This window comes from Anomaloglossus baeobatrachus, chromosome 7 (genome assembly GCF_048569485.1).
Source record: "Anomaloglossus baeobatrachus isolate aAnoBae1 chromosome 7, aAnoBae1.hap1, whole genome shotgun sequence".
Classification (NCBI taxonomy): Eukaryota; Metazoa; Chordata; class Amphibia; order Anura; family Aromobatidae; genus Anomaloglossus; species Anomaloglossus baeobatrachus.
Genome location: NC_134359.1, coordinates 246,090,689 through 246,116,343, shown reverse-complemented (window position 1 = coordinate 246,116,343; position 25,655 = coordinate 246,090,689). Strand labels below are relative to the sequence as shown.

The 25,655-nt window shown below is 46.0% G+C and overlaps 2 protein-coding genes across 2 annotated transcripts in view; one reads left to right on the top strand and one right to left on the bottom strand.

The window, feature by feature from the left end:
* Positions 1–3,534: 3,534 nt before the first annotated feature.
* LOC142245361 (transmembrane protein 180-like) lies at positions 3,535–25,312 on the bottom strand. The gene is made up of 5 exons (XM_075318011.1): positions 24,983–25,312; positions 13,641–13,806; positions 11,407–12,135; positions 10,014–10,168; positions 3,535–3,622 (listed from the first exon to the last, which is right to left on the bottom strand). The coding sequence occupies exons 2-5, from the start codon at positions 13,791–13,793 to the stop codon at positions 3,535–3,537; spliced, it is 1,125 nt and encodes a 374-aa protein (XP_075174126.1). The 5' UTR covers positions 13,794–13,806; positions 24,983–25,312.
* Positions 25,275–25,655, top strand: part of CDR2 (cerebellar degeneration related protein 2) — a 35,307-nt gene continuing 34,926 nt past the window's right edge. Inside the window, exon 1 of the mRNA XM_075318010.1 lies at positions 25,275–25,492. Within this exon, the coding sequence (XP_075174125.1) occupies positions 25,414–25,492 (79 nt within the window). The 5' untranslated portion in view covers positions 25,275–25,413. The remainder of the gene's footprint in view (positions 25,493–25,655) is intronic.

The following is a 25,655-nucleotide window of genomic DNA, read 5'->3' as shown; positions in this document are numbered from 1 at the left end:
CAGAGCAGCACTGAGAGACCCTCGGAAGGCCCTATAGATGCCCTGGTTAGGGAGAGGCGGGTGAGGTTCACTAAACCCACCGCTTCACTAAAGAGACAAGAGGGTAGGAGAGACAAACAGGGGAAAATCTGCAATGTAAAAGCATAAAGTGTGGCTTCTGGAATGCTTCAACTCAGCTCCTTCCACCAAGGGGGCCAGTATACAAATGGATTTGTATCTTCAGCAGGGATTGCTGGGTAACACCTATTTAAACCTGACAGGCATGACTACAAAGCTACTGCAGCTGAAGCACTCAGCTAGGGACTGCTGGAGAAGCTGCCAGCAGCAAAACTGACATTAACCGTTTAGGTACTAAAGGAAACAAAACATTTCAATGTTGATAACCAGATAGAGATGAGAGGCTCCTGTCCTCAAGCTGTCACTAGTCTCCAAAACCAGGGAGATGACCGTGACAACAGGACTAGGTGTCTCGTGCCTGCTGGTCCAACCTCGCCTCCACCACTGACTGGCAGCTTTCTGTGTACATTGTATATTGACAAAAAGCTGCCAATCAGTGGTGTGGTTGAGTTATACACAGCATGTGGAGTCATTTCCAGCTCTGCTAAATCTGCACCCAGTAAACTAAGTGACAACACTGGAATCAGGCTCTCTGCCCCTACATCATACTGCTGTTAGTCTACATAGCAGAAAGCAGCGGACAGATTGCCTTTAAGCTTTCAGAACCTATTTAATATGATATTTAAAGGGGTTGTTCAGGCGTATAAAATAAGGCTTTGTTTACATAGAAAACAAACAAATAAAATGGCATGCAAACAGATACCAGACCGAACCCGAAATGTATTTTACACCCTTTTTGAAGGGATCAGTTTTTATTACAGCAGATACTACAGGAACATACATACATCCAAATGGTCTGTTATATGGACGCCATATGCTTGGCCACCACAGCACGGGCGCGTGCCGACGAACAGACGGCAAAATCTGGAGGCTCCTACCAAAATGTTGGCATCACATAGCATTTCTTGAATACATACGAGAAGCTTTATTGCCCCTTTAGATATTATTAGGTTAATCTTAACCTACAAAATGATTTGCACATTACCCGTAAGGCAGCTGGAGAAAAACAAAACTGCACATGAACCAAGACCATATGAAAATCAGGCCGCCACCTCCCAATAGCTATGCAAAAGTGATGGCCCAAGCACAATATTTGTACTGTATATTATGCCAGTCACTACTCACGGGCTAGCCGTGAGGCTGGGTAGTCAAAAGGTGTAAGATACTAGGAGAGCTCGTAATGACCAAAAAGGGTGAAACAAGGTGTAGACAGGTCACAGATCGAGGCCAAAATTCCATGAAGGTAGAGGATAGAGTCAAAGGGGTTAAGCAAATCAGAAGAAAAATCCAAGGTCGGGTAAAAAAATAGATCAGACTGAGCACAGGAACAACCGGCACACAGACACCACCGAGCTAAAGCTACAACCGGCAGTAACTGAGATCAGAGAGGCAGCTGCATAGCAAGGTAGACATCTGGAGGAAACCTCACACGCTACAGCCCGGATTGGATGGCTGAGCTGTATATCGCCATACTGACAGCTCAGCATGCCCCAGCCTCCGACTGGATGGCTGAACTTGTCACTCACTGCATCTAGACACAACGATAGGAGAAATCGTGGCACTCACTCACTTTTTTGAAACTTCTTAGTGCTAAAAATTGCAGTTTTGCACACATCAGATAGCACACCCACACACACCACATCTGGAGATACCGATTGCTTCTTGCCGTCAGAGGATCCTGGGACGCAGTATAGTGGGGCACGAGGACCTGTGGTGGAATGCATTGTTGCGTTCCACTGCAGGTCCTTCATATGTTCCACCGTAGTTCATCACGCTCCACTACACTGCGTCCCAGGATCCTCTGCCGGACAGAATTGGTATCGCCGAATGTGGTGAGTGTAATTGTATGCGATTTCATGTGTGTGGGTGTGCGATCTGATGGGGGTGTGTGTGTGTGTGTGTGTGTGTGTGTGTGTGTGTATGTGTGTGTGTGCGATCTGATGGGTGTGTGCGCGATCTGGTGGATGTGTGTGGGTGTGTGTGCGATCTGATGGGTGGGTATGCGCGCGATATGATGGGTGGGTGTGCGATCTGATGGGTGGGTGTGCGCGCGATCTGATGGGTGTGAGATCTGAGGTTTGTGGGTGTGTGCGATCTGGTGGGTGTGGGTGTGCGTTCCACTGCAGCTCCTCCTGCTCGGTGTCTGGTGAGTACGATTGCGGGGTCTTCTTTCTTCTCTCTTTTGGGGGGTGTCCTCTGTCTATAATGAAGTGTCCTGCAGTATCTTTAAGTATTTTGGCTGCATGGACATTTCATTATTGAACCACAACTAGTGCTTATATTCGGGGTAGGGCTTATATTTAAGCCTTACGCCGAAAATTCTGAAAATTCCTGCTAGGGCTAATTTTTGGGGAGGACTTATTTTTGGAAAAACACAGTATCAGACGTGATTAGTTATTTTTTGGTGCAGTTTGTCAGGAATTGAAAAACCATGTGAGTCTGATGCATCCTCTTTCATGATTGGTCTAAGAAGTTTGAGATAATATTAAAAAGAGGAGGGGGGGGGGTCTCCATTCAGGACCCTCATCTATTGTCTGAGTATGGGCTCATGCAGATGTCCATGATACGCGGTCTGAGCACGGACCGCACTGCGGGATCTGTCCATGGGTCTACACACCTGGACTTGACATCCTAATAGGAGTATAGGAGGCTGTCAAGTTAGGGCTGGGAGACCTGTGGACAGCCCGTGCAATGATGTACATGCTCAGGCCGAGTTTCACAGATGTCTGCATGAGCCCTTGAGAGCAGCTATAATGAGAGTTTCTATCTTTGAAGGACTTGGCATGACTATGCATTGCACAGACAGTCATTAATTAAAAGCACCAGGCTATGTAATACTTTAATTTGTCCTGTGGGGGCGCTGTAGGAGATGTGAAACTTCCTACTGGATTCTTTCATTGACTGCAGCAGATTGCTAGGAAATCCAGCAGAAGGACACCCCATTATCAGCTTCTCATCAGGCTCGGACCGGCCCACCGGTGGACAGGTGAATCCCCAGGTGGGCCCCTGTGCAGGATTTGGTCACCCAGCACCTTATATGAGTAATAGTTAGCACAATACACTTGATTCACTGTGTCCCGACCATGGCAGCATCTCCTCATCAGCCGTAGCACTCACTTCCATTTGATTGCTCGTTTGGTCCGAAGGCGGGGAACGTTCTAGGACGATGTCCCTGTACTGTTTTTTTTTTAGTAATGATCTATTTATGCAAACCAGGTCGGCATTAATATGTACCGTATAACCGGCCTCCCTGCAGGCCAAGGCGATGGATCCCATACACAGGGAGGAAAGGAATAATAGGTCAGATATGAGTAAGACAAGTTTTACAAGAAGCGCAAAGCATCAACAGCAATCAGGTCAGCCGTAATAACAGAACAATGATCGGACTGACTTAAAGGGCTTGAAGCCACAGGTCACTTACTTGCGTTTGTAGTTGGCAAAATCTGCATCTACAATATCAGCCAAAGGCAGATTAAACACGCTAAACGAGGCATGTACTAACACCCTGCAAAGAAAGAATAGAATATGAGTTACAAATAAGTGTAGATCTAGAGTATGTCTGTAATTATACAGCAAACGCCGATGCAGCATGAATAAGAAAAGAGCCATGTTATAAAATGCAGGTTAGGGTAGCTGGAAATGAATGTGTCACTATGGTAACAGACTACAATCAGATGCTGTGTAGTCAGATCCTGCAGACATAGGATATTCCTCCTGCCCACTGATGTTAACGACAAGCTGTCAGCTGCATTTTATGGTGTTACCAGAGATGGCGCTCTGTAGGTCAGTGTGCTGCAATTCTAATGACGCCTCTTTGGTCCAGATCAGTTGTGCCATTATTGAGAAATCCTGATTTTAGCTAGAAGCAAATTAGATTGGAGGCCTATTGGTGCCCTTGTGGGAGGTGGTCGCGTTACCCCCACCCATACTGTGTTTTATGCGGTGTGTATTATACATATGGTGAATTCTATAGAGAATGTGAGAAGAAGCACTAGAGAGGGTGCACACTATTTGGGGTAACATTTACCACTCTTGGGGACTGCCCTTGTCAGGGCAGGAGCTGCTCATGGGCACGACAGGGTAAAATGTATATAATTCCTGTGCTGCGGTTTCTATCTGGAGAAAATAAAAATGAGTGGAGGATCTCTACTAGGAACTTGGTGAGATCAAACCATTATTTACTATGCACTAGCTGTAGCACCCGGCATTGCCTGGGATAGCAACTTTCTCTGTTTCTCTCCCAATCTCTGTCTGTCTGACTCCCTCTGTCTGTCGGTCTGATTCCTGGTCTGCCTGACTCCCTCTGTCTGTCGGTCTGATTCCTGGTCTGCCTGACTCCCTCTGTCTGTCGGTCTGATTCCTGGTCTGCCTGACTCCCTCTGTCTGTCGGTCTGATTCCTGGTCTGCCTGACTCCCTCTGTCTGTCGGTCTGATTCCTGGTCTGCCTGACTCCCTCTGTCCGTCGGTCTGATTCCTGGTCTGTCTGACTCCCTCTGTCCGTCGGTCTGATTCCTGGTCTGTCTGACTCCCTCTGTCCGTCGGTCTGATTCCTGGTCTGTCTGACTCCCTCTGTCCGTCGGTCTGATTCCTGGTCTGTCTGACTCCCTCTGTCCGTCGGTCTGATTCCTGGTCTGTCTGACTCCCTCTGTCCGTCGGTCTGATTCCTGGTCTGTCTGACTCCCTCTGTCCGTCGGTCTGATTCCTGGTCTGTCTGACTCCCTCTGTCCGTCGGTCTGATTCCTGGTCTGTCTGACTCCCTCTGTCCGTCGGTCTGATTCCTGGTCTGTCTGACTCCCTCTGTCCGTCGGTCTGATTCCTGGTCTGTCTGACTCCCTCTGTCCGTCGGTCTGATTCCTGGTCTGTCTGACTCCCTCTGTCCGTCGGTCTGATTCCTGGTCTGTCTGACTCCCTCTGTCCGTCGGTCTGATTCCTGGTCTGTCTGACTCCCTCTGTCCGTCGGTCTGATTCCTGGTCTGTCTGTCTCTTGCCCTGTCTCTCGGTCTGTCTCTTGCCCTGTCTCTCGGTCTGTCTCTTGCCCTGTCTCTCGGTCTGTCTCTTGCCCTGTCTCTCGGTCTGTCTCTTGCCCTGTCTCTCGGTCTGTCTCTTGCCCTGTCTCTCGGTCTGTCTCTTGCCCTGTCTCTCGGTCTGTCTCTTGCCCTGTCTCTCGGTCTGTCTCTTGCCCTGTCTCTCGGTCTGTCTCTTGCCCTGTCTCTCGGTCTGTCTCTTGCCCTGTCTCTCGGTCTGTCTCTTGCCCTGTCTCTCGGTCTGTCTCTTGCCCTGTCTCTCGGTCTGTCTCTTGCCCTGTCTCTCGGTCTGTCTCTTGCCCTGTCTCTCGGTCTGTCTCTTGCCCTGTCTCTCGGTCTGTCTCTTGCCCTGTCTCTCGGTCTGTCTCTTGCCCTGTCTCTCGGTCTGTCTCCTGCCCTGTCTCTCGGTCTGTCTCCTGCCCTGTCTCTCGGTCTGTCTCCTGCCCTGTCTCTCGGTCTGTCTCCTGCCCTGTCTCTCGGTCTGTCTCCTGCCCTGTCTCTCGGTCTGTCTCCTGCCCTGTCTCTCGGTCTGTCTCCTGCCCTGTCTCTCGGTCTGTCTCCTGCCCTGTCTGTTCATTTTTGGGATGGTTGCACGAATTGTTGTTTATTGTCTTTTTATGCTCCTGCATAACTTTTAAAAGTAAATATTAAAAAGGTATATTTTATTCCTATTAGCTAATTTCTTGTAATATGGGCAATACCTGGTTTTCCATAAACATTTTGGAAAATAGCTCTGATTTAATATACTATTTAAACTCACGTTTTTAGAAATTTTTATTTTTTAAACTTGTCAAAACACCAAAATTTTTAGTTATTTTTTTGTATCTTTTTTTTTTTTTGCTTCCTTAACCACAGGTAGCATAATCTGGCAGGCTCTGTATGTTGCACTGGGACAGAGAAAAACCGGGCCTGGGGATGAGATGACTAGTCACAGAGTTATGTCGGTGCTGGCATCTCACCCAACCAGCTCTGCATGAGTGGCAGGTTTTTCCCCTGTTTGTGTATAGCAGGGGTGGGGAACCTTCTTTCTGCTATGGGCCATTTGGATATTTATAACATAACATTCGTGGTCGTACAAAATTATCAACTTGAAATGTATCCTGCAATATTTGATAAAGCATTTAATTAACTCCCCCCTGATGTGAACGCTGGAGCCGCTTCTTTTTCATGTGACATGTGATATTAGGTGCTATTGATGATACTACTTGCAGCTGCTTTTCCATCTTTTTTGCATCAGTCTGGTGCGCAGCAGACTCTTTGCAATAAATTCTGAAAAGAACTCGCAGCAGTAAGTTCTGTACACAAAGGTATATTACACTGCGGGTCTCCTCACAGTGGGAAATTCATCAACGCTCTTCTTACATTTATAGAACTCAAGCAGTGGGAGGTCTGCTGTATAGTTCTCAGAGGAGACACAGACTGCTGTATATACATCACGTAGGAGAACCTGAGATTTCTATATATACCATACATCACATAGGAGATAGACTGCTGTATATACATTATACAGACTGCTGTATATACATTACACAGACTGCTGTATATACATTAAACAGACTGCTGTATATACATTACACAGACTGCTGTATATATGTCACATCGGAGACACAGACTGCCATAAACCTCACACAGGAAAAACCAAGACTGCAGTATACACATCACATAGACCCAGACAGATATAGATCACATAAAAGACACTGACACTGCTGTATATACTGTACATCACATAGGACAAAGACTGTCAAACATCACATAGGAAGAAAAGACAGCTGTATATACATCACATAGGAGATGCACACTGCTGTCTATACATCAGATAGACACTGAGACTGCTCTATATACATCATATAGGAGACAGACTGCTGTATATACACACATCACATCAGAGACACAGATACTGCCATAAAAATCACAGGAGACACGAAGACTGCAGTAAATACATCCCATTGGAGACACAAACTGCTGTATTTAAATCACATAGGAGACACCAAAACTGCTGCCTATACATCAGACACTGACTGCCATTAACATCACACAGGAGACAGACTACTGTATACAGCGTGTCCAGCGCCATTAACTTGAGAACGGCGGCGGCTATAAGCATAGAAGTGGTGTCTAGGTATAGTAAAGTATCCATGCGCTATGCAATGAAACCACCTATAGCGCCACCTGGTGGAAAACAACGGAGTTAGCATTTTTATCTCGAAAACTGAACGAGACAGAGAAAAAAAAAGTGAATTACAAAATTGTAGGACATAATCAGTTCAATACGACTCGACATCTTGCATACAGAAATGCTATGTTATGAAACCCATCTCCCCCCCCCCCCCAAACATTGAATGCTGGTCACGCATATGGCGCTCATTTATCTTTGATGCTCAAAGTGGCCCCCGTCAGCTGCATTGCACATCTGGACTCTGGACAGCATACTGTATCTTGCTGCACGTTGTGCAATATAGTAGGTGACACGTTTGCACAAGCATCTGTGATACGTCGTCGTAGGTCCTGTAATGTTGGTGGAGGGGTCGCATACACCTGCTGTTTGATGTGACCTCACAGAAAGAAGTCCAATGGGGTCAGGTCAGGTGAGCGTGGAGGCCACTCCACACAGCCACCATACCCAATGACTTGTAGGAAGGTCTCCATGAGGTATCGCTTCACGCCCGCCGCCTTGTGAGAGTTACACGTTCTAATCATAGCATTTCTGTATGCAAGGTGTCGATTCGTATTGAATTGATGATGCCCTACAACTTTGTAATTCACTTTTTTTCTCTATCTCGTTCCATTTTCAGGATAAAAATGCTAACTCCGTTGTTTTCCACCAGGTGGCACTATAAAGTGGTTTCATTGCGTAGCGCATGGCTACTTTACTATACCTAGACACCACTTCTATTCCTATAGCTGCTGCCAGTCTCAAGTTAATGGCGGTGGACAGGATATGGGTGGACACACTGTATACATCCCATAGTAGACATCGTGGCTGCCATCTCCATCGATGGGACTGGAGTGCAGAACGTGTGCCGATTCTGAAGGTATGTCCTGACACTGGGCACTAGCCGGCATCAGATCTTAATCCTTCACTGCATGCGCTGCAACGCTCAGTAGTGAAAGCTGTGAGTGTGGGTTATACCGATTGCAAAGGGCAATTAATGGTCCCCAGGAATCTGCTGGAGATTCCCCATCCCCTGTGTATAGGGACATTTCAGAGTAAAATATACATCTCCAGATACAGGTATTTTGCTGTGAAGGTGCCCTTTCTGTAATTTATTAGTAGTCAGACAGCAATTAGCATAACAGTAGAGTCGGCAGAGCCAGAAAAGCAAGGACGAGAACATGACAAGGCAGATACCTGATTGACAGGGTTAATAATAGCAATACTCGTTCTCTGAAACAGTCTAATGTACGCATATCTACAGAAGACCTTTCACCAAATTTTTCATGTTGCACTCGATACATGATCTAATAAGGACTGTGGAGCTGAATACATTTTTGTTATTTTTTATTATTTTCCCTCTGCCTTGGGGAGATATTAGCAATCAAAATATCTGATACCTAATGAGTTAAATTTTGTTAAGTGCAAGTCGATGTTATCAGAGCGTTTTCACTGCCAGAACGTTGTGCTAGCATCTTTGGGGTACGTGTACTTCTTTCCTCTGTATATTACCCAATTATAAACAGGTATAATTGCATTTTCTCTCATGGGATTGTCTCTCTCAGTAATATGGGCTGGTTGTGAGCTCTCTCTAGGATACTGCTTTCTTCATTTTTTTTTCCTCTCATGGGATTGTCTCTCAGTAATATGGGCTGGTTGTGAGCTCTCTCCAGGATGCTGCTTTCTTCATTTTTTTTTTCTTTCTTTCATGGGATTGTCTCCCTCAGTAATATAGGCTGGTTGTGAGCTCTCTCAAGGTGCTGCTTTCTTCATTTCTTTTTCTTATATGGGATTGTCTCTCTCAGTAATATAGGCTGGTTGTGAGCCCTCTCCAGGGTGCTGCTTTCTTCATTTCTTTTTCTTATATGGGATTGTCTCTCTCAGTAATATAGGCTGGTTGTGAGCCCTCTCCAGGGTGCTGCTTTCTTCATTTCTTTTTCTTATATGGGATTGTCTCTCTCAGTAATATAGGCTGGTTGTGAGCTCTCTCCAGGGTGCTGCTTTCTTCATTTCTTTTTCTTATATGGGATTGTCTCTCTCAGTAATATAGGCTGGTTGTGAGCCCTCTCCAGGGTGCTGCTTTCTTCATTTCTTTTTCTTATATGGGATTGTCTCTCTCAGTAATATACGCTGGTTGTGAGCTCTCTCCAGGGTGCTGTTTTTTTCATTAGCGCATATATCAGCACAGCTTCTATCCTGCACAGACTTTCTCATTATGAGCTATCCACCTTATATTATGCCAGGGTTCTACAAAGTATCAGATCTATATCCAGGCACTTGTAGCCTCACATTTGGGCACCAAGTCTTCAAGGGCTGGCGCTTTGCACACCAATCTTAATAAACAGTGGCAGAAGTGGCGTAAAAATGGAAAAAGTTGTTAAATTGTTCCGCAACTGCAACTTCAATAGATATGGTGTGCCTTTTCAAGCAGTTTTGATACAAAACTGACAAACGGGACCTTGATATTTTTTCATACCCTCATGTGAATTCAATGCAAAGCGATTTGTATGTTTATAGATTGGCGCAATATAGACTCCTCGGCCAGAGGAGGGGTCTCCGCATTTACTTGTAGATCAGTCAGTGGCCATGTAAATGTAATACGATATAAGAATATGAACCTGTCTTTAGAGACTAAATACTATTGAGGAAAAACAGAAGCCATAAAAGACCGTGTTACGCCTGACAGTGACAGAAAGCAGGAGCCGGAGATGTTTACTTACATGTCGGTGACGAGGAATACCGCCAGGACATAGTAATGCTGCGGCCCTATTAACACCATCAGAACCGCAGAAATGGCTTCTACATAGAAGGCATACAGGATGACCTTATAATAGCCGATACTGGAGAATAACGAGTGACTGATCAGCACAAGAAACTAAAATATAAAAGAAAAGGGTTTAACAGTGACTGAATATACAATATTTAACCAATGATAATAATGACTCATTAAACTAGGCTATGATAAGATAAAATATGACTTAATATAACTCAGACTGTCTCCTGGCTATGGACACCAGGCGGTTAGTTGCCGGTGGAGTACGGTGGAGTGCTCCCGGAACTACGCACCAACGGGGTACAGAATCCTAGGTCAGGCAAACACTCCAGGCAGACCTGATAAAATCTGGGGGACCATCAAGGACCTCACTGACTTTGAAGTTTTGGACACAGTAGCAACGGGAGAACCGGGGACCAGGATCAGAGACTCCAACCCCTCAGGGGTCACGCTACCGTCATAAAGACTGCTGTAGAAGACTACCAGGAGGGGACCCCCAGCTTCTCCCAGCCACGGGGACCCACCAACCAAAGACAGGTGCAGGGGAAAGAAGCCACCAGATCACTACACCGGGACTGGGACTAAGAGGACCTGCAGTTGAGACCAGCCGGCCTCGGGTAACCAGTACCAGCTTGCAGTGAGTAAAAGAACCAGTTACACTGAAACCCCTTGTGTGGCCTACCTTCTTTCAACACCTATCTGCATCACCTGTCCTCTGGGGCCCGGTCCTGCTTGCGGAGGGCCCAACATGCAGGCTGCCACTAACACCAGCCCCAGTAGTGAAAACTATGCAGCGGCGGCTCCATCCACATAGCCGCAACCCGCAAGTGGCGTCACGTGTGCACATTACTCAAATCCCCTGTATTTACCCCCTTTTAAAAAAGCACCCAAGGCACGCGACCGGGCAACGGCCACCAAAGTGACATTCCCCAGTTATACACCGCTCAGGACAGAGTACCCCATAACCCTGGGCGACACATGACCCCCAGAACGAGGCCAGAACAAACAGGCCCCTGCCGGAGGCGGAATACAGGTACTGGCAGAGCCGTACATGACTCACGACAGTCCCTTTGAAAAGATTGGTAGGACAGTTGTCAATTTGACCATAAATTTTACAGGAAAATAACAGAAATGGTAAAATGTTATTTTTTGGGAAAGAGGTGCAGACGTTTTCCATTTTTTTTTTATATGCCTGTAATATATATGTTTGGATTAGTGATTTTTTTTTTTTCCCCATGGACCAAATGGGCAGGAGAAGCCTTGAAGATCGAGGGTCTCTGCAGAATGATCGACGCCATACTATACCACAAAAATGAAAGGTAGAAGGTTTTAGAATTTACCTGAGGAAACATGAAGCCGGCTCCATACATGAGACTTCTGACAAAAGAGGGGAGTGCGTCTTTAGGAATAAGGTTGTCAGCAAAAATGATCATGAAATTGCTGCAAAAAGTAGCGTGAAAAACTTGAAAAAAGTTCATAGACACAAACAACAGAAAGTTCCTTTGGGTTAGGATCTGTTTGGTGAGCGTCAGCACGGCGGCCCAGGAGAGCGAGGTGTCTGACTTGGTGCCGCTCTCCACCAGCCTTTCCCGCTGCTCATACTGGCTTATGCCAAACACCCCGGTATAACACATGCATGCCGTGGCCACGACGGCCACAAAGACCGTGAACGTCTGAAAGTTGGGGAAGTTCTCCATGTTATCGGATACGAGTCCGCAGAAGAGAATGCTGGAGGACCCCAGCAGTGACGCCACTTGGTTGTATTTAATGAGCTGAAGACGACTTTCGTGCTTGGATGAAATCTCGGCAAACAGGGCGCATTGGGCAAGCAAGACAAAGGTAAGCATGCCATCAAAGATGCAGAGGGCTATCACCAGGTGGAGACCACTGAGCCATTCCCCCTCTGTGTAATCCTTCCAGGGGAACCAAGGAAGCAGGAAAGCAAGGGCATAAAATGGAGCGCCATACAATATGGAGTGGCGCCGTATGGAGCAGAAGCCGGTTTTGGAATTATCTTGGATATAACCAAATAGCGGGTCGTTTATGGCATTCCAGATCATAAAAATCACCTGTAAGAATTAAAAGAGCATGTAAATACTATAAAGAACTATCCTCCTATATACCAGCTACTAAGTATTAAAATGTAATATTCCCCATCCTAAAGGAGTTTTCCCACAGGCTGATGTTGGATCCTTAGCAAGCAGATGGTCCTAAATCCGCCTGTATATATGGAGAGGTGGCAGCCACGCTCCACCACCGCTGCCGTCTCATATGGATCTTTGGTTGCCTGTCCCCGGGATCAGTTGGGTTCTTTATGGACATTCATTACCTGTTCTCCAAAAACTGCAATTTGACAATGAAAATGTGCGGAGAAAGCTGTGCTGACCTCGAGGTGGGTGGTGGGACACACATCTGTGAGACATTTATGGAATGACCCTAATGGGAACACCACATCGAGGTAGACCTTTACATAGATTGATACCCAGTTCTCATTGCCTTTTAATGGAGACACCAGCCTTCTGCGGGGATCTGGAATTTGCTTCTTTAAAGGGAACCTGTCAGGTCCCCTGTGCCCTCCATGCTATCTATATGCCCAAATTCCCGTCCAAACCAGCCCTGTATAACGCTATTCACTAATATGAATGTTTAAAAAACTACTTATAACTCTCGCTGTTCTTATGCTATATTAGGGCCTTGACTAGTTACAGGGGCGTTGGTTCCCCTGACTAGTCGGCGCTCTTTCCATATTATCACATCCCTGTGGGCGTGATAACATGATTTCCGTGAGCCAATGTGACCACAAAGTCCAGGAAATGTTGCGCATGCACGCAGCTCATTTTGGCCACATCAGTGCATCAGCTGGGTGTAGGCAGAGTACTATGCATGACCATAAGCTCAAGGGGGTGGTGAGGAAGGGGCCCTACTGAATATGTCGGCAGTGCGGGCTTCAAATAATGGAGTAGATTGAGCTCTCGGCTCACGATCTCATCTGTGCATGCGCTGCCTCCGGCCCTTTGCTCTTCCAGCAGCGGACTTAAAGAAAATGCCACTTGGAAGTGGCGCATGCGCAGAAGAGATCTTGGCTCGTCATTGAGCCAATAGTTCAATCTGTGCATGCGCCGAATCCGGGTGCAGTTTCTTTAAAGCTTGCACCGCCATGAGGTTCTGGATCCAGGCTCACAGCGAGGATCCAGGACACGCACCATAGCGCCTGCAGCATCTCCCTACTCCACCACCATCTTTGCCTCCTATGACCCTGCTCCACCAGTAAGACACCACCGGAATATAAAACAGACCATTTTTTATTTTTATTTTTTCCCTATTTTCTCTAAATTTGGCATGAGTGTTATCAAACGAAAGATATGGACTTTTTTTTTTTAACCATTCATATTAGTAAATAGCGTTATACAGGGCTGGTTAGGGAGGGAATTTGGGCATTCAAGTATGTACAGGTATGAGTGCTGCTGGGCTGGAGGGCAGTTGACAGGTTCCCTTTAACAAAAACACAAAATAAAAAAGAACATTGACTTGATTTGATTTCCAAACAGAGACGGATCTTGACGCTACATTTTACCTGCGCCTGGTGAAAGGCCCCTTCTGATATTTTGTAGTGGTTAAGAAACAACTTCACGTAATAGAAGTTAAATATGCTGTTCATCATTCCAGCACCTAATGTGGTCATGGAGTAGGCCAGGGCGGGCCCGTGGATTCCTAAGGACAACTTCATCTTCACAGGTCACCTAAGGAAACATAAACAGTGACAAAACTACATAAAGAGACAGAAGACCAATACATAAATGTATAATACAAATACATATAAAGGCAGAAACCAAAGCATAAAGTAATGACACAATCAGAAGGAGTTCTCCAGGATTATATTGCCAGTGCTTATATCTTGTTACTAAAATTTTGCGTACATCATAGCTGGATTTTCCAATTTGTCTATACAATGAATGTATGCAGGGTATTTGTGATACCATGTACCAGGTTTCCCCAAAAATAAGACAGGGTCTTATATTATTTTTTGCTCTGAAAGATGCGCTAGGGCTTATTTTCAGGGCATGCCTTATATTTTCCCCATGAGATCTGCTATTCTCGTGGTGCAGAACCGGTCCTATAGTGGTGGGTACATACCATATTTACAAAGGGTTAAATTACCTGATTATAATTCTGTGTACTGCCAAGTTCACCCTCAAAAGAAAGCAGACACCCCCTAAAAGAATCGCACATATCAGACCCAAAACACTTAGAATTTGCAAGTGAATGGGCTCTCACATACAAATCTGCGTCATTGTGAGGTCCCCCTGCGTTCTACAGTGATTGGCTCCCCCTGGTGACTGGAAGCAGTATCACTCATGTGGAGTGATACTGGTACATAATCTGTTTGTGAGAGCTGCAGTGCAAAGCAGCTGGAACGGCAAGGGACCTGACAGTGACACAGATCTCCGTGTCAGAGCCCATCTACCATCGGGACTTGTTAACTGTAATTGTTTGGTGAGTGCATTTTTTGTTGTTGTTTTTTTGGGAGGGGGGGGGATTTGCTTTCTTTTGGGGGTGTCTGCTTTCTTTGATGAAGATTCCTGCTCTATTCTTTAACTTTTCTAGCTGCTTGGACACCTGCTTATGGAGTTGCAACTAGGGCTTATTTTTGGAGTAGTGGTTATATTTAAAGCATACTGAAAAAAAACCCAAAAATCCTACAGGGTCTTAGTTTTGGGGTAAGTCTTCTTTTCAGGGACAGTATTTTAAGGTGCTGTGTGATTAGTCAAGTGCCTCGCTTTACCAGACCTATTGTAAGGGCCAGTACTAAGCTGTCACAGAAAGCGGAATTCCATTTTTCATTAGTCAACACTTTTTGAACTTTGGAGATACTTTTGATTTGTTTTAGTGACATGTCAGGAGTTTTGATCTATGAAGAGCCCCCATCACTGAAAAGACAGGGCAGAAGGGCTCCCATCTTGTTTGGCTGAATGAGTAGAGTAATGTACGGGCTCAAAGACTTTCCATTAGAGTTGACCAGAAAGATTTGCAGAACCCTGGTCTCCAGCATCCATGTCTTTCGTCCATTTCCACTAAACCAGAGCGCCATGAACCTCCTCCTCCCTGCCGGCGTCCCAGGCACTTCTTCTGGCCAGTATTGCCCAACACAATGTCATGCGTCCATCATGCTGAAATGAAGACTGTTCTGGACCTACAGATCAAAGAATCGATGGGGATGCTGGACGGTAGGAGGAAGCTCACAGGTCTCTTGTATGGCGGCTGCCGTACCACACTCCTTAAAGGGAACCTGTCATCAGCTTTTTGCCCTATAAGCTGCGGCCACCACCACCGGGCTCTTATATACAGCATTCTAACATGCTGTATATAAGAGCCCAGGCCGCTGTGTAGAACATAAAAAACACTTTATAATACTCACCTAAACCGGTCACTGCGGTGGATGTGGCTCAAATGGGCGTCTTCGTGCTCCGGTGCCGTCGCCGCCTCTTTCAGCCATCTTCGTCCTCCTTCTGAAGCCTGTGTGCATGACCTGCCTACATCATACACACTCTCCGGTCCTGCACAGGCGCACTACAATACTTTGATCTGCCCTGCTCAGTCAGGGCTGTGGAGTCGGTAAGCCAAACCTTCGACTCCGACTCCTCAAATTCTCTTGCACCGACTCCGACTCCGGCTCCTACATATATTGCTTATAGTTAGGTGAAAAATTTATTGTAGTACATGAATATGTGTATGTGAACATCAGACATTTAATAATTTTTATGATACAATAATCAAGATATTTGGATAGAACATAAAATATATTTATTGGAATACAACTTTAGAACACAAAAAACTGTAATAAATTGTAAATATGTAATACACTATGTAATATACAGTAGATTACATATATATCTTGTGTGTGTATATACACTGTGTGTGTATATATATATATATATTACATATTTACAATTTATTAGTTTTTTTGTGTTCTAAAGTTGTATTCTAATAAATATTTTATGTTCTATCCAAATATCTTGATTATTGTATCATAAAAACAATTAAATGTCTGATGTTCACATTGTACTACAATACATTTTTCACTTAAATATAAGCATTATACTAAATGTTAATATTTAGTAAAATATTCAGCACATTCTGCATTGCACTCCTGTCCCCAATTTATTATATATTTTAGGAGTCGGAGTCGGTGCATTTTATACCGACTCCAACTCCGACTCCGACTCCACCAAAATGAGCTCCGACTCCGACTCCACGACTCCGACTCCGACTCCACAGCCCTGCTGCTCAGGACCTGAATGCCGGCGAGTGTGGATGACGTCGGACGCATCATAAAAGAAAAATTTCCAACTTATCAAACTATTTTGAGGGTCATCAAATAATATTTGGAATTGCATCAAAAAAGAAGGAGGACAAAGCTGGCCGAAGGAGGAGGCGCCGGCACCGGAGGACGAAGACACCCATTTGACCCAACTCCACCACAGTGACCGTTTAGGTGAGTATTATAAAGTGATTTTTATGTTCTACACAGCGGCCTGGGCTCTTATATACAGCATGTTAGAATGTTGTATATAAGAGCACACTGGTGGTGGCCGCAGCTTATAGGGCAAAAAAACTGGTGACAGGTTCCCTTTAAAATCTTTCTGCTCAACGCTACATTGTATAGATCAATACATCACTTTGCTTGGTTTTTGAGAATCAGCTACTTAACTACAAGTTTCCACCCTTCATTGGAGTTTTAGGACTAGGATCCACATGGAGTAAAGCTTTTGATATGTTGCTATGAGTTGTCAAAAATTGTTTCAAACTTCAGTTCCCCGTTAAGTCGTACAGTAAACCTGCCAAATATAAGATTGTCAAAAGCAATTTAGTTTATGGACGGGGTAACTTGGTATCTTCAGTATCTTATATGACTGCAGCTATAGTCCCAGAATGGCCCTCAAACCTTTATACATTATATATCTGCAAACGTTTAAGCAGGTGTGGAAAACAAAATGCTGCAAAGTAAGAATGCTTTCAATAATTGAAGTCTTAATAGTTTATTTTTATCAATTAAGTAAATGTAAAGTGAATGAACAAAAGAGAAATCTAAATCACATCACTATTTGGTGACTGCCCTTTGCCTTCATTATTTCTTCTAGAGACTTGCACACAGCTTTTATCACGATGTTACTTTGGGAAGCGAGTGACTATGTTGTCTCTTACGCTAGAGGACCCTAGGCTATCCCTCACCTCCGGATTACTCCTAATGGTGGAGATGCCAGAATCTTACTCCTAATGGTGGAGATGCCAGAATCCCGTGACTTACTATACGCTTGAGACATACTACTCTAATACACCCCTCGCTCCAGGGAGGGACAAGCAGGAGTGAGACGGTAAACTGATAAGAACAGACAAGGGAAAACCAAAGCTCTAACACACTGCACATACACAGGACTATACAAAGAGAGACTTAGCCCACTTGCTGTAGGTGTGGTAGGGAGGAGGGCACATTGCTTCATGTGTTTTGGGAGTGCGAGGCGATGTGGCTGTTCTGGTCGGGAGTATCCGATATTATTCGGAAGGTGTTTGGAACTACTGAGGAATTGGGACCGGCGGCCTTCCTGCTTCATCACTGTGGGACCCCTTTAAAAACCTACAGATCCTCACTGAGGAAGTTCCTTATAATGGCTGCTAGGTCATGCATTCCTGAGAGATGGAAAAGTCAAGCGCCACCTACTGTCGCACAGTGGATTGCCAGATCCAATGAACTCATGCACATGGAGGACCTGACCTCTTCTGTGCATGACTCCTACACAAAATTCTGGGCCACTTGGAGAGAGTGGATGGACTTCCAACAAACAGTGGAGTACCGAGACCTGGTGGGGGATTGCGCAGGGTCCAATGGTGGGGCGTCATTGTAGGTCTGGAGTGGCGCGTCATTGTAGGTCTGGAGTGGCGCTTTGCTTGGGTTCGGAGAGACGGTGTGTTGCCTTGCCTTGTTTACCCTACCTCCCCCCCCTTTCTTCTATACCCCCTGTTCTGGTCTTTTCTTCTTCCTTTCTCTTCTGATCTGCTTTAGGCTATCACGTCTGATAGTCTGTTTAAATTCTAGTTGCCTTTCTATTAAGGTGGTGTCACACACAGCGACAACGACGTCGCTGCTACGTCACCATTTTCTGTGACGTTGCAGCGACGTCCCATCGCTGTCGCTGTGTGTGACATCCAGCAACGAGCTGGCCCCTGCTGTGAGGTCGCCGCTCGTTGCTGAATGTCCTGCTTCATTTTTTGGTCGTCGCTCTCCCGCTGCGACGCACACATCGCTGTGTTTGACAGCGAGAGAGCGACGAAATGAAGAGAGCAGGGAGCAGGAGCCGGCATCTGGCAGCTGTGGTAAGCTGTAACCACAGTAAACATCGGGTAACCAAGGTGGTTACCCGATATTTACCTTAGTTACCAGCCTCCGCAGCTCTCACGCTGCCAGTGCCGGCTCCTGCTCTCTGCACATGTAGCTGTAGTACACATCGTGTAATTAACCCTATGTGTACTGTAGCTAGAAGAGCAGGGAGCCAGCGCTCAGTGTGCGCGACTCCCTGCTCTCTGCACATGTTGCAGCACAGCGACGCGTGTCGTTATGATCGCTGCTGCGTCGCTGTGTTTGACAGAAAATGGTGACGTAACAGCGACGTCGTTGTCGCTGTCGTTTAGTGTGAACCCAGCTTTAGGTCTATTGTTTACCTTGTTTTTATTTCAATATTTGGAATCTTACACTCATCTTGATGTAGTTGGGCCGTTAGGCCTTTGGATTGTTTATTATGTTTATGTTGATTCCAACTAATCTAAATAAATAAAGAATTAAAAAAAAAATAAATAAATATAAAAGAAGAGAGCCTTAGGCTGCTTTCACACTACGTTTTTTTTAACATGCCTCATGAACGTTTTTGCTGCAAAAGCAGATCCTGTGTGTTATTTTGCAGGATCCTGTCACTTTAAGTTTATGGGCAGGCATTGGAGTCATGTGATCGGGAGTGAGGGGAACTGAACGTGAAAGACTGGGAGTCGGCATCAGACAGCTGCGGAGGCTCGTAACCAAGGTAAACATCGGGTAACTTGCTTGGATACCCGATATTTACCTTGGTTATGAGCGTCTGCAGCTGCTAGGAACCGGCTCCCTGTACACGTAACCAAGGTAAACATCGTAAACATCGGGTAACTAAGCCTGCGGTTACCCGATATTTACCTTGGTTACGAGCATCCTCCGTTCTCAGGCAGGGAAGAGAGGCGAGGGAGGGAGGGGGGGGAGGGGGAGAGAGAGACTGATCACGCCAGGCTGGTTTCTGGGCATGCTCAGTAGAGCAAGCAGGATCCTGTCTATCAGCATGCCAGCGTTCACATGCGTTTGCGTGCAGTATAGTCAGGATCCAGCGATTTGCAGTCTTTGGACGTAGTTCAAAAACGCTACAAGTAGCGCTTTTGAAAAAAAAGTTAAAAAACTGCAAGTCGCTGGATCCTCACTATAACGCACGCAAACGCATGTTGATGCGAGTCCACTGCAAATGCATTGAAATGAAAACGCATTTGCACTGGATCCGTTTTTGCGTTAAAAAAACGTTCATGACGCATGTTAAAAAAACGTAGTGTGAAAGCAGCCTAAGGAGAAAAACAAGAGCAGGAGGGTAGCAACAAAATGGTAACAAAGATTAAACTCCACAACAGCATACAGCAACAAATATCACACCAAATAGTCTGGATCACGATACTTCCCCAGACCAACTAAGATTATTATTATTATTATTATTATTATTATTATTATTAGGACCCAGCCAGCATATATTGGAGAGGAGCAGATGTGATTGGCTCCCCCACAGCAGGTGATCAAAGAAGCCTAACAAGACAAAATAATCACTGATCTCGGGGAGACCAGCCAGAGAAAACACTGCCGGTAGCCAATGAGGGCGCTCAACACATTGAAATCCTACGTACATTGCCCCCTGGGAAATATGCAAAACAAAAAAGCACATGAGCCTTTGTTAGGAGTCTCAACACAGAAACCTGCCAGATATCCCTCCGGGAAGGACTCTCTGGCTGGTCTCCCCGAGATCAGTGATTGTTTTGTCTTGCTGGTCTACTAGGCATTGCTCCTACCTAGCCAGAATCCTACTCCACACTGATGAGGGGCAATACCCCAAAACAGCTGTGTGTGGATGGATACCTGGCCTTGGTAATTCCCTTTTCATATTTTTAAACTCGTCAAAGAGTTGGATATTGACTAAAAGGGCCACTTAATATGGTGGTCTCCTAAAAAGAGCCACTCCTTGGCTAGGTCCTTCCCGGAGGGATATCTGGCTGCTTTCTGTATCGAGACTCCGAACAGAGGCTCCATGGACCTTTTTGATTTGCAAAGAAGCCTAACAAGTAGACTCTGCCTGCGTAGATCACAGATACCAGAGGAGTTTTCAGGCGAAGTGTCAGAATCTGTAGTCTGACCAGAACCAGATGACGCCATGACAGTCGGTGAAGTTTGTTAAAATATTTTTGAAAAATCTCAGCAGGGAGTTTGTTCCAAACATCTTGAAGGACTAAACCCAGATCTGTGTATGAGGCTTGTGCGGATCCTTCTGTCTCTCCATGTAATCCCAGACCTGGTGATGTGAGATCAGGGCTCTGTGGGGGCCGGATCATCACTTTCTATGGCTCATTATTCTTCTTTACACTGTAGATAGCACTTCATGACATTGGCTGGATGTTTGGGGTCATTTTCCTGCTGCGGAATGAATTTGGAGCCAATCAGACGCCTCCCTCATGGTATGACATGATGGATAAGGATCTGCCAGTATTTCTCAGCCTTAGGACATTGATCTCAACATCTGCTCTACGTGACACAGGAAGAGACAGAAGCTGACATCCACAAAAGATCTGTGGTTAGTTCTCCAAGATGTTTGGCACGACCTTCCGGCTGAATTCATTCACACACTGTGTGCATTTGTATGCAGGAAAGTTCATGCTGTTTTAGAGGTGAAGGGAGGGCACACCAAATATTGATTGGATTTCTCTTTTGCTCATGCACTTTGCATTGCGTTAAGTGGCATATTTGTTTTTAGAAATGGTTTGAGCTCCTGGTTTTGGTGGAATATCCAACAAGACCATGTTGGGATCTTTAGAGAAAAGCTTAGACCGGCCTGTGTGCGCTATCCAGAAGCAGAGCACACTTGGAGGCATCCATTGACCTGACCCCAATTGTATATGTAACCTGTAAGGCAGCAACATTATGAAACACATGACTTACCAAACACAATTATAGCTCTGTGCCAAAAAGTACAGGAGGTGGCATAAATCTGTAGATACAAAGCACTGGATCCTCATTATTCTCTCCCTACTCACTTAAAAGGGAAAATGTGCCCCGATAATTTCACCTGAGTATTGAATAGGGCGGGGAGTTAGATCAGATACACAGGTATCAGGGGTACAAGGTAAAGGTGTCAATTTGGCCCTGTATGTATCTGATCTATGTCACGTAGGACTATAAGGAGCAGCAGGCGGAGAAGGACAGAAGCCATTGTATTTTTGTTACATGTCAGTCCTGGGCTACACAATCACAGTGACACATTACCCTGCAAAGTCACCTACAGCAATTTAAATGGAACCTGTAATGTTGGAAATGGTCTCTGATCTGATGGCAGGATGAGCTATACAGCAGGAGGAGCAGTTATGGCAAAAAGCTTCAGTAAATGTTTTCTATTGAAATCCCTGGTGCTTGTATGTAGAGGAGTCCAGTGGGCGGTCCTACCGGTGATTGTATGTATAGGAGTCAAGTGGGCGGTCCTACTGGTGATTGTATATAAAGGCATCCAGTGGGCGGTCCTAGTGGTGATTGGATGTATAGAAGTCCAGTGGGCGGTCCTAATCACCAGTAGGATCACCCACTGGATTCTGTAATTGTATGTAGAGGAGTCCAGTGAGTGTTCCTACTGGTGATTAGGACTGCACACTGGACTCCTATACATACATTCACTAGTAGGACCGCACACTGGACTCCTATACATACAATCACTAGTGGGACCGCACACTGGACTCCTATACATACAATCACTAGTAGGACTGCACACTGGACTCCTATACATACATTCACTAGTAGGACTGCACACTGGACTCCTATACATACAATCACTAGTAGGACTGCACACTGGACTCCTATACATACATTCACTAGTGGGACCGCACACTGGACTCCTATACATACAATCACTAGTAGGACTGCACACTGGACTCCTATACATACAATCACTAGTAGGACTGCACACTGGACTCCTATACATACAATCACTAGTAGGACTGCACACTGGACTCCTATACATACAATCACTAGTAGGACTGCACACTGGACTCCTATACATACATTCACTAGTAGGACTGCACACTGGACTCCTATACATACAATCACTAGTAGGACTGCACACTGGACTCCTATACATACATTCACTAGTAGGACTGCACACTGGACTCCTATACATACAATCACTAGTAGGACTGCACACTGGACTCCTATACATACATTCACTAGTAGGACTGCACACTGGACTCCTATACATACAATCACTAGTAGGACTGCACACTGGACTCCTATACATACAATCACTAGTAGGACTGCACACTGGACTCCTATACATACATTCACTAGTAGGACTGCACACTGGACTCCTATACATACATTCACTAGTAGGACCGCACACTGGACTCCTATACATACATTCACTAGTAGGACCGCACACTGGACTCCTATACATACATTCACTAGTAGGACCGCACACTGGACTCCTATACATACATTCACTAGTGGGACCGCACACTGGACTCCTATACATACATTCACTAGTAGGACCGCACACTGGACTCCTATACATACATTCACTAGTAGGACCGCACACTGGACTCCTATACATACATTCACTAGTAGGACCGCACACTGGACTCCTATACATACATTCACTAGTAGGACTGCACACTGGACTCCTATACATACATTCACTAGTAGGACTGCACACTGGACTCCTATACATACATTCACTAGTAGGACTGCACACTGGACTCCTATACATACATTCACTAGTAGGACTGCACACTGGACTCCTATACATACAATCACTAGTAGGACTGCACACTGGACTCCTATACATACATTCACTAGTAGGACTGCACACTGGACTCCTATACATACATTCACTAGTAGGACTGCACACTGGACTCCTATACATACATTCACTAGTAGGACTGCACACTGGACTCCTATACATACATTCACTAGTAGGACCGCACACTGGACTCCTATACATACATTCACTAGTAGGACCGCACACTGGACTCCTATACATACATTCACTAGTAGGACCGCACACTGGACTCCTATACATACATTCACTAGTAGGACTGCACACTGGACTCCTATACATACATTCACTAGTAGGACTGCACACTGGACTCCTATACATACATTCACTAGTAGGACTGCACACTGGACTCCTATACATACATTCACTAGTAGGACTGCACACTGGACTCCTATACATACAATCACTAGTAGGACTGCACACTGGACTCCTATACATACATTCACTAGTAGGACTGCACACTGGACTCCTATACATACATTCACTAGTAGGACTGCACACTGGACTCCTATACATACATTCACTAGTAGGACTGCACACTGGACTCCTATACATACAATCACTAGTAGGACTGCACACTGGACTCCTATACATACATTCACTAGTAGGACTGCACACTGGACTCCTATACATACATTCACTAGTAGGACTGCACACTGGACTCCTATACATACATTCACTAGTAGGACCGCACACTGGACTCCTATACATACATTCACTAGTGGGACCGCACACTGGACTCCTATACATACATTGACCAGTAGGACCGCCCACTGGACTCCTATACATACATTGACCAGTAGGACCGCCCACTGGACTCCTATACATACATTGACCAGTAGGACCGCCCACTGGACTCCTATACATACATTGACCAGTAGGACCGCCCACTGGACTCCTATACATACATTGACCAGTAGGACCGCCCACTGGACTCCTATACACACATTGACCAGTAGGACCGCACACTGGACTCCTATACATACATTGACCAGTAGGACCGCACACTGGACTCCTATACATACATTGACCAGTAGGACCGCCCACTGGACTCCTATACATACATTGACCAGTAGGACCGCCCACTGGACTCCTATACATACATTGACCAGTAGGACCGCCCACTGGACTCCTATACACACATTGACCAGTAGGACCGCACACTGGACTCCTATACATACATTGACCAGTAGGACCGCACACTGGACTCCTATACATACAGTAACCAGTAGGCCCGCACACTGGACTCCTATACATACAGCGACCAGTAGGACCGCACACTGGACTCCTATACATACAATCACCAGTAGGACCGCACACTGGACTTCTATACATACAATCACTCAGGACGTCGACGCATAAAATATAAGTGCTCCACAGTCCTATATATCATGTCTTTATACGCGATGCCCACGGACCAAGCTGCACGCACAATGTGATGGATCCCTTTAACGCGGACCCCAACTGCTGATAGTTAAAGGGGTGTTCTGATTTTATGTCACTGTTACCTCATCAGATTTTAGTGACTCTGCCACAAATGAACAGGCAGGACCCGGCCAAAATCTGCAATCAGAAGCGAGAAATGCAGCGTCAAACATCAATCCGAACCGATCAACCGAATCTGCAGACACTGCGCGGATTTACAAGCGTTTTTCATGCTTGTGGTGATCTATCTACCCGGGGTACAACACAGCACGAGCGAGCTGCAGCACGATCCTGCACATCACTACCCATCACCAAATGTAACGCACGCTCCACAGCGAGCACATCCTACCGGGCAGCGAGGAGCAGGGCTCATGGATGGCGAGGACGCGGACGATCTCCCACCAGTTGCCCGTCGCAACCCGCACGCTTCAAGAGACTACCAGCATCAGCAGCAAAACACGGAAGTGTCAAAATCTGAGATCTGGGCGTGTTCTTGTGTTTAACCAATCACAGCACGGCAATCTGCCTTCACTAATATGTGATAGGTCCAAAGGTATCCGCTGTCTCTTTAGCACGAGATTTTATTGGCTAGTTTGTAAGCGGCCCCTCCCATTTGCAAATTTGACGTCACACACTCCGAATGCCACGTTGCGGCGCTGTTCGGAGGCGTTCGGCTGTTTCCGTCCGCGGCTCGGAGGAGGAGGAGAGCAGGAGCCGCTGTCAGCCTCGGTCCCCTCCGCCTGCTGCAGTCCGGGAGTCCCGGGAGAGCGGAGCGCAGTCATGTTAACCGACAGCAACGTGGAGGAGTTCGAGATCAAGGAGGATGAGCCGTGGTACGACCAGCAGGACCTGCAGCAAGGTGAGTGCGGGGTGAGCCATGTGCAGCCTCCACCCTGCAGGCTGGGAGCTAGCGGATCACTATGGGGGAGCAGAAACTTCAGAAATGATGGCGGGTCCGTGTATACCGCAGCCCGCACTGGCCGGGGAGCGATCCGCCATACGATGCAATTGGTCAGATTAGG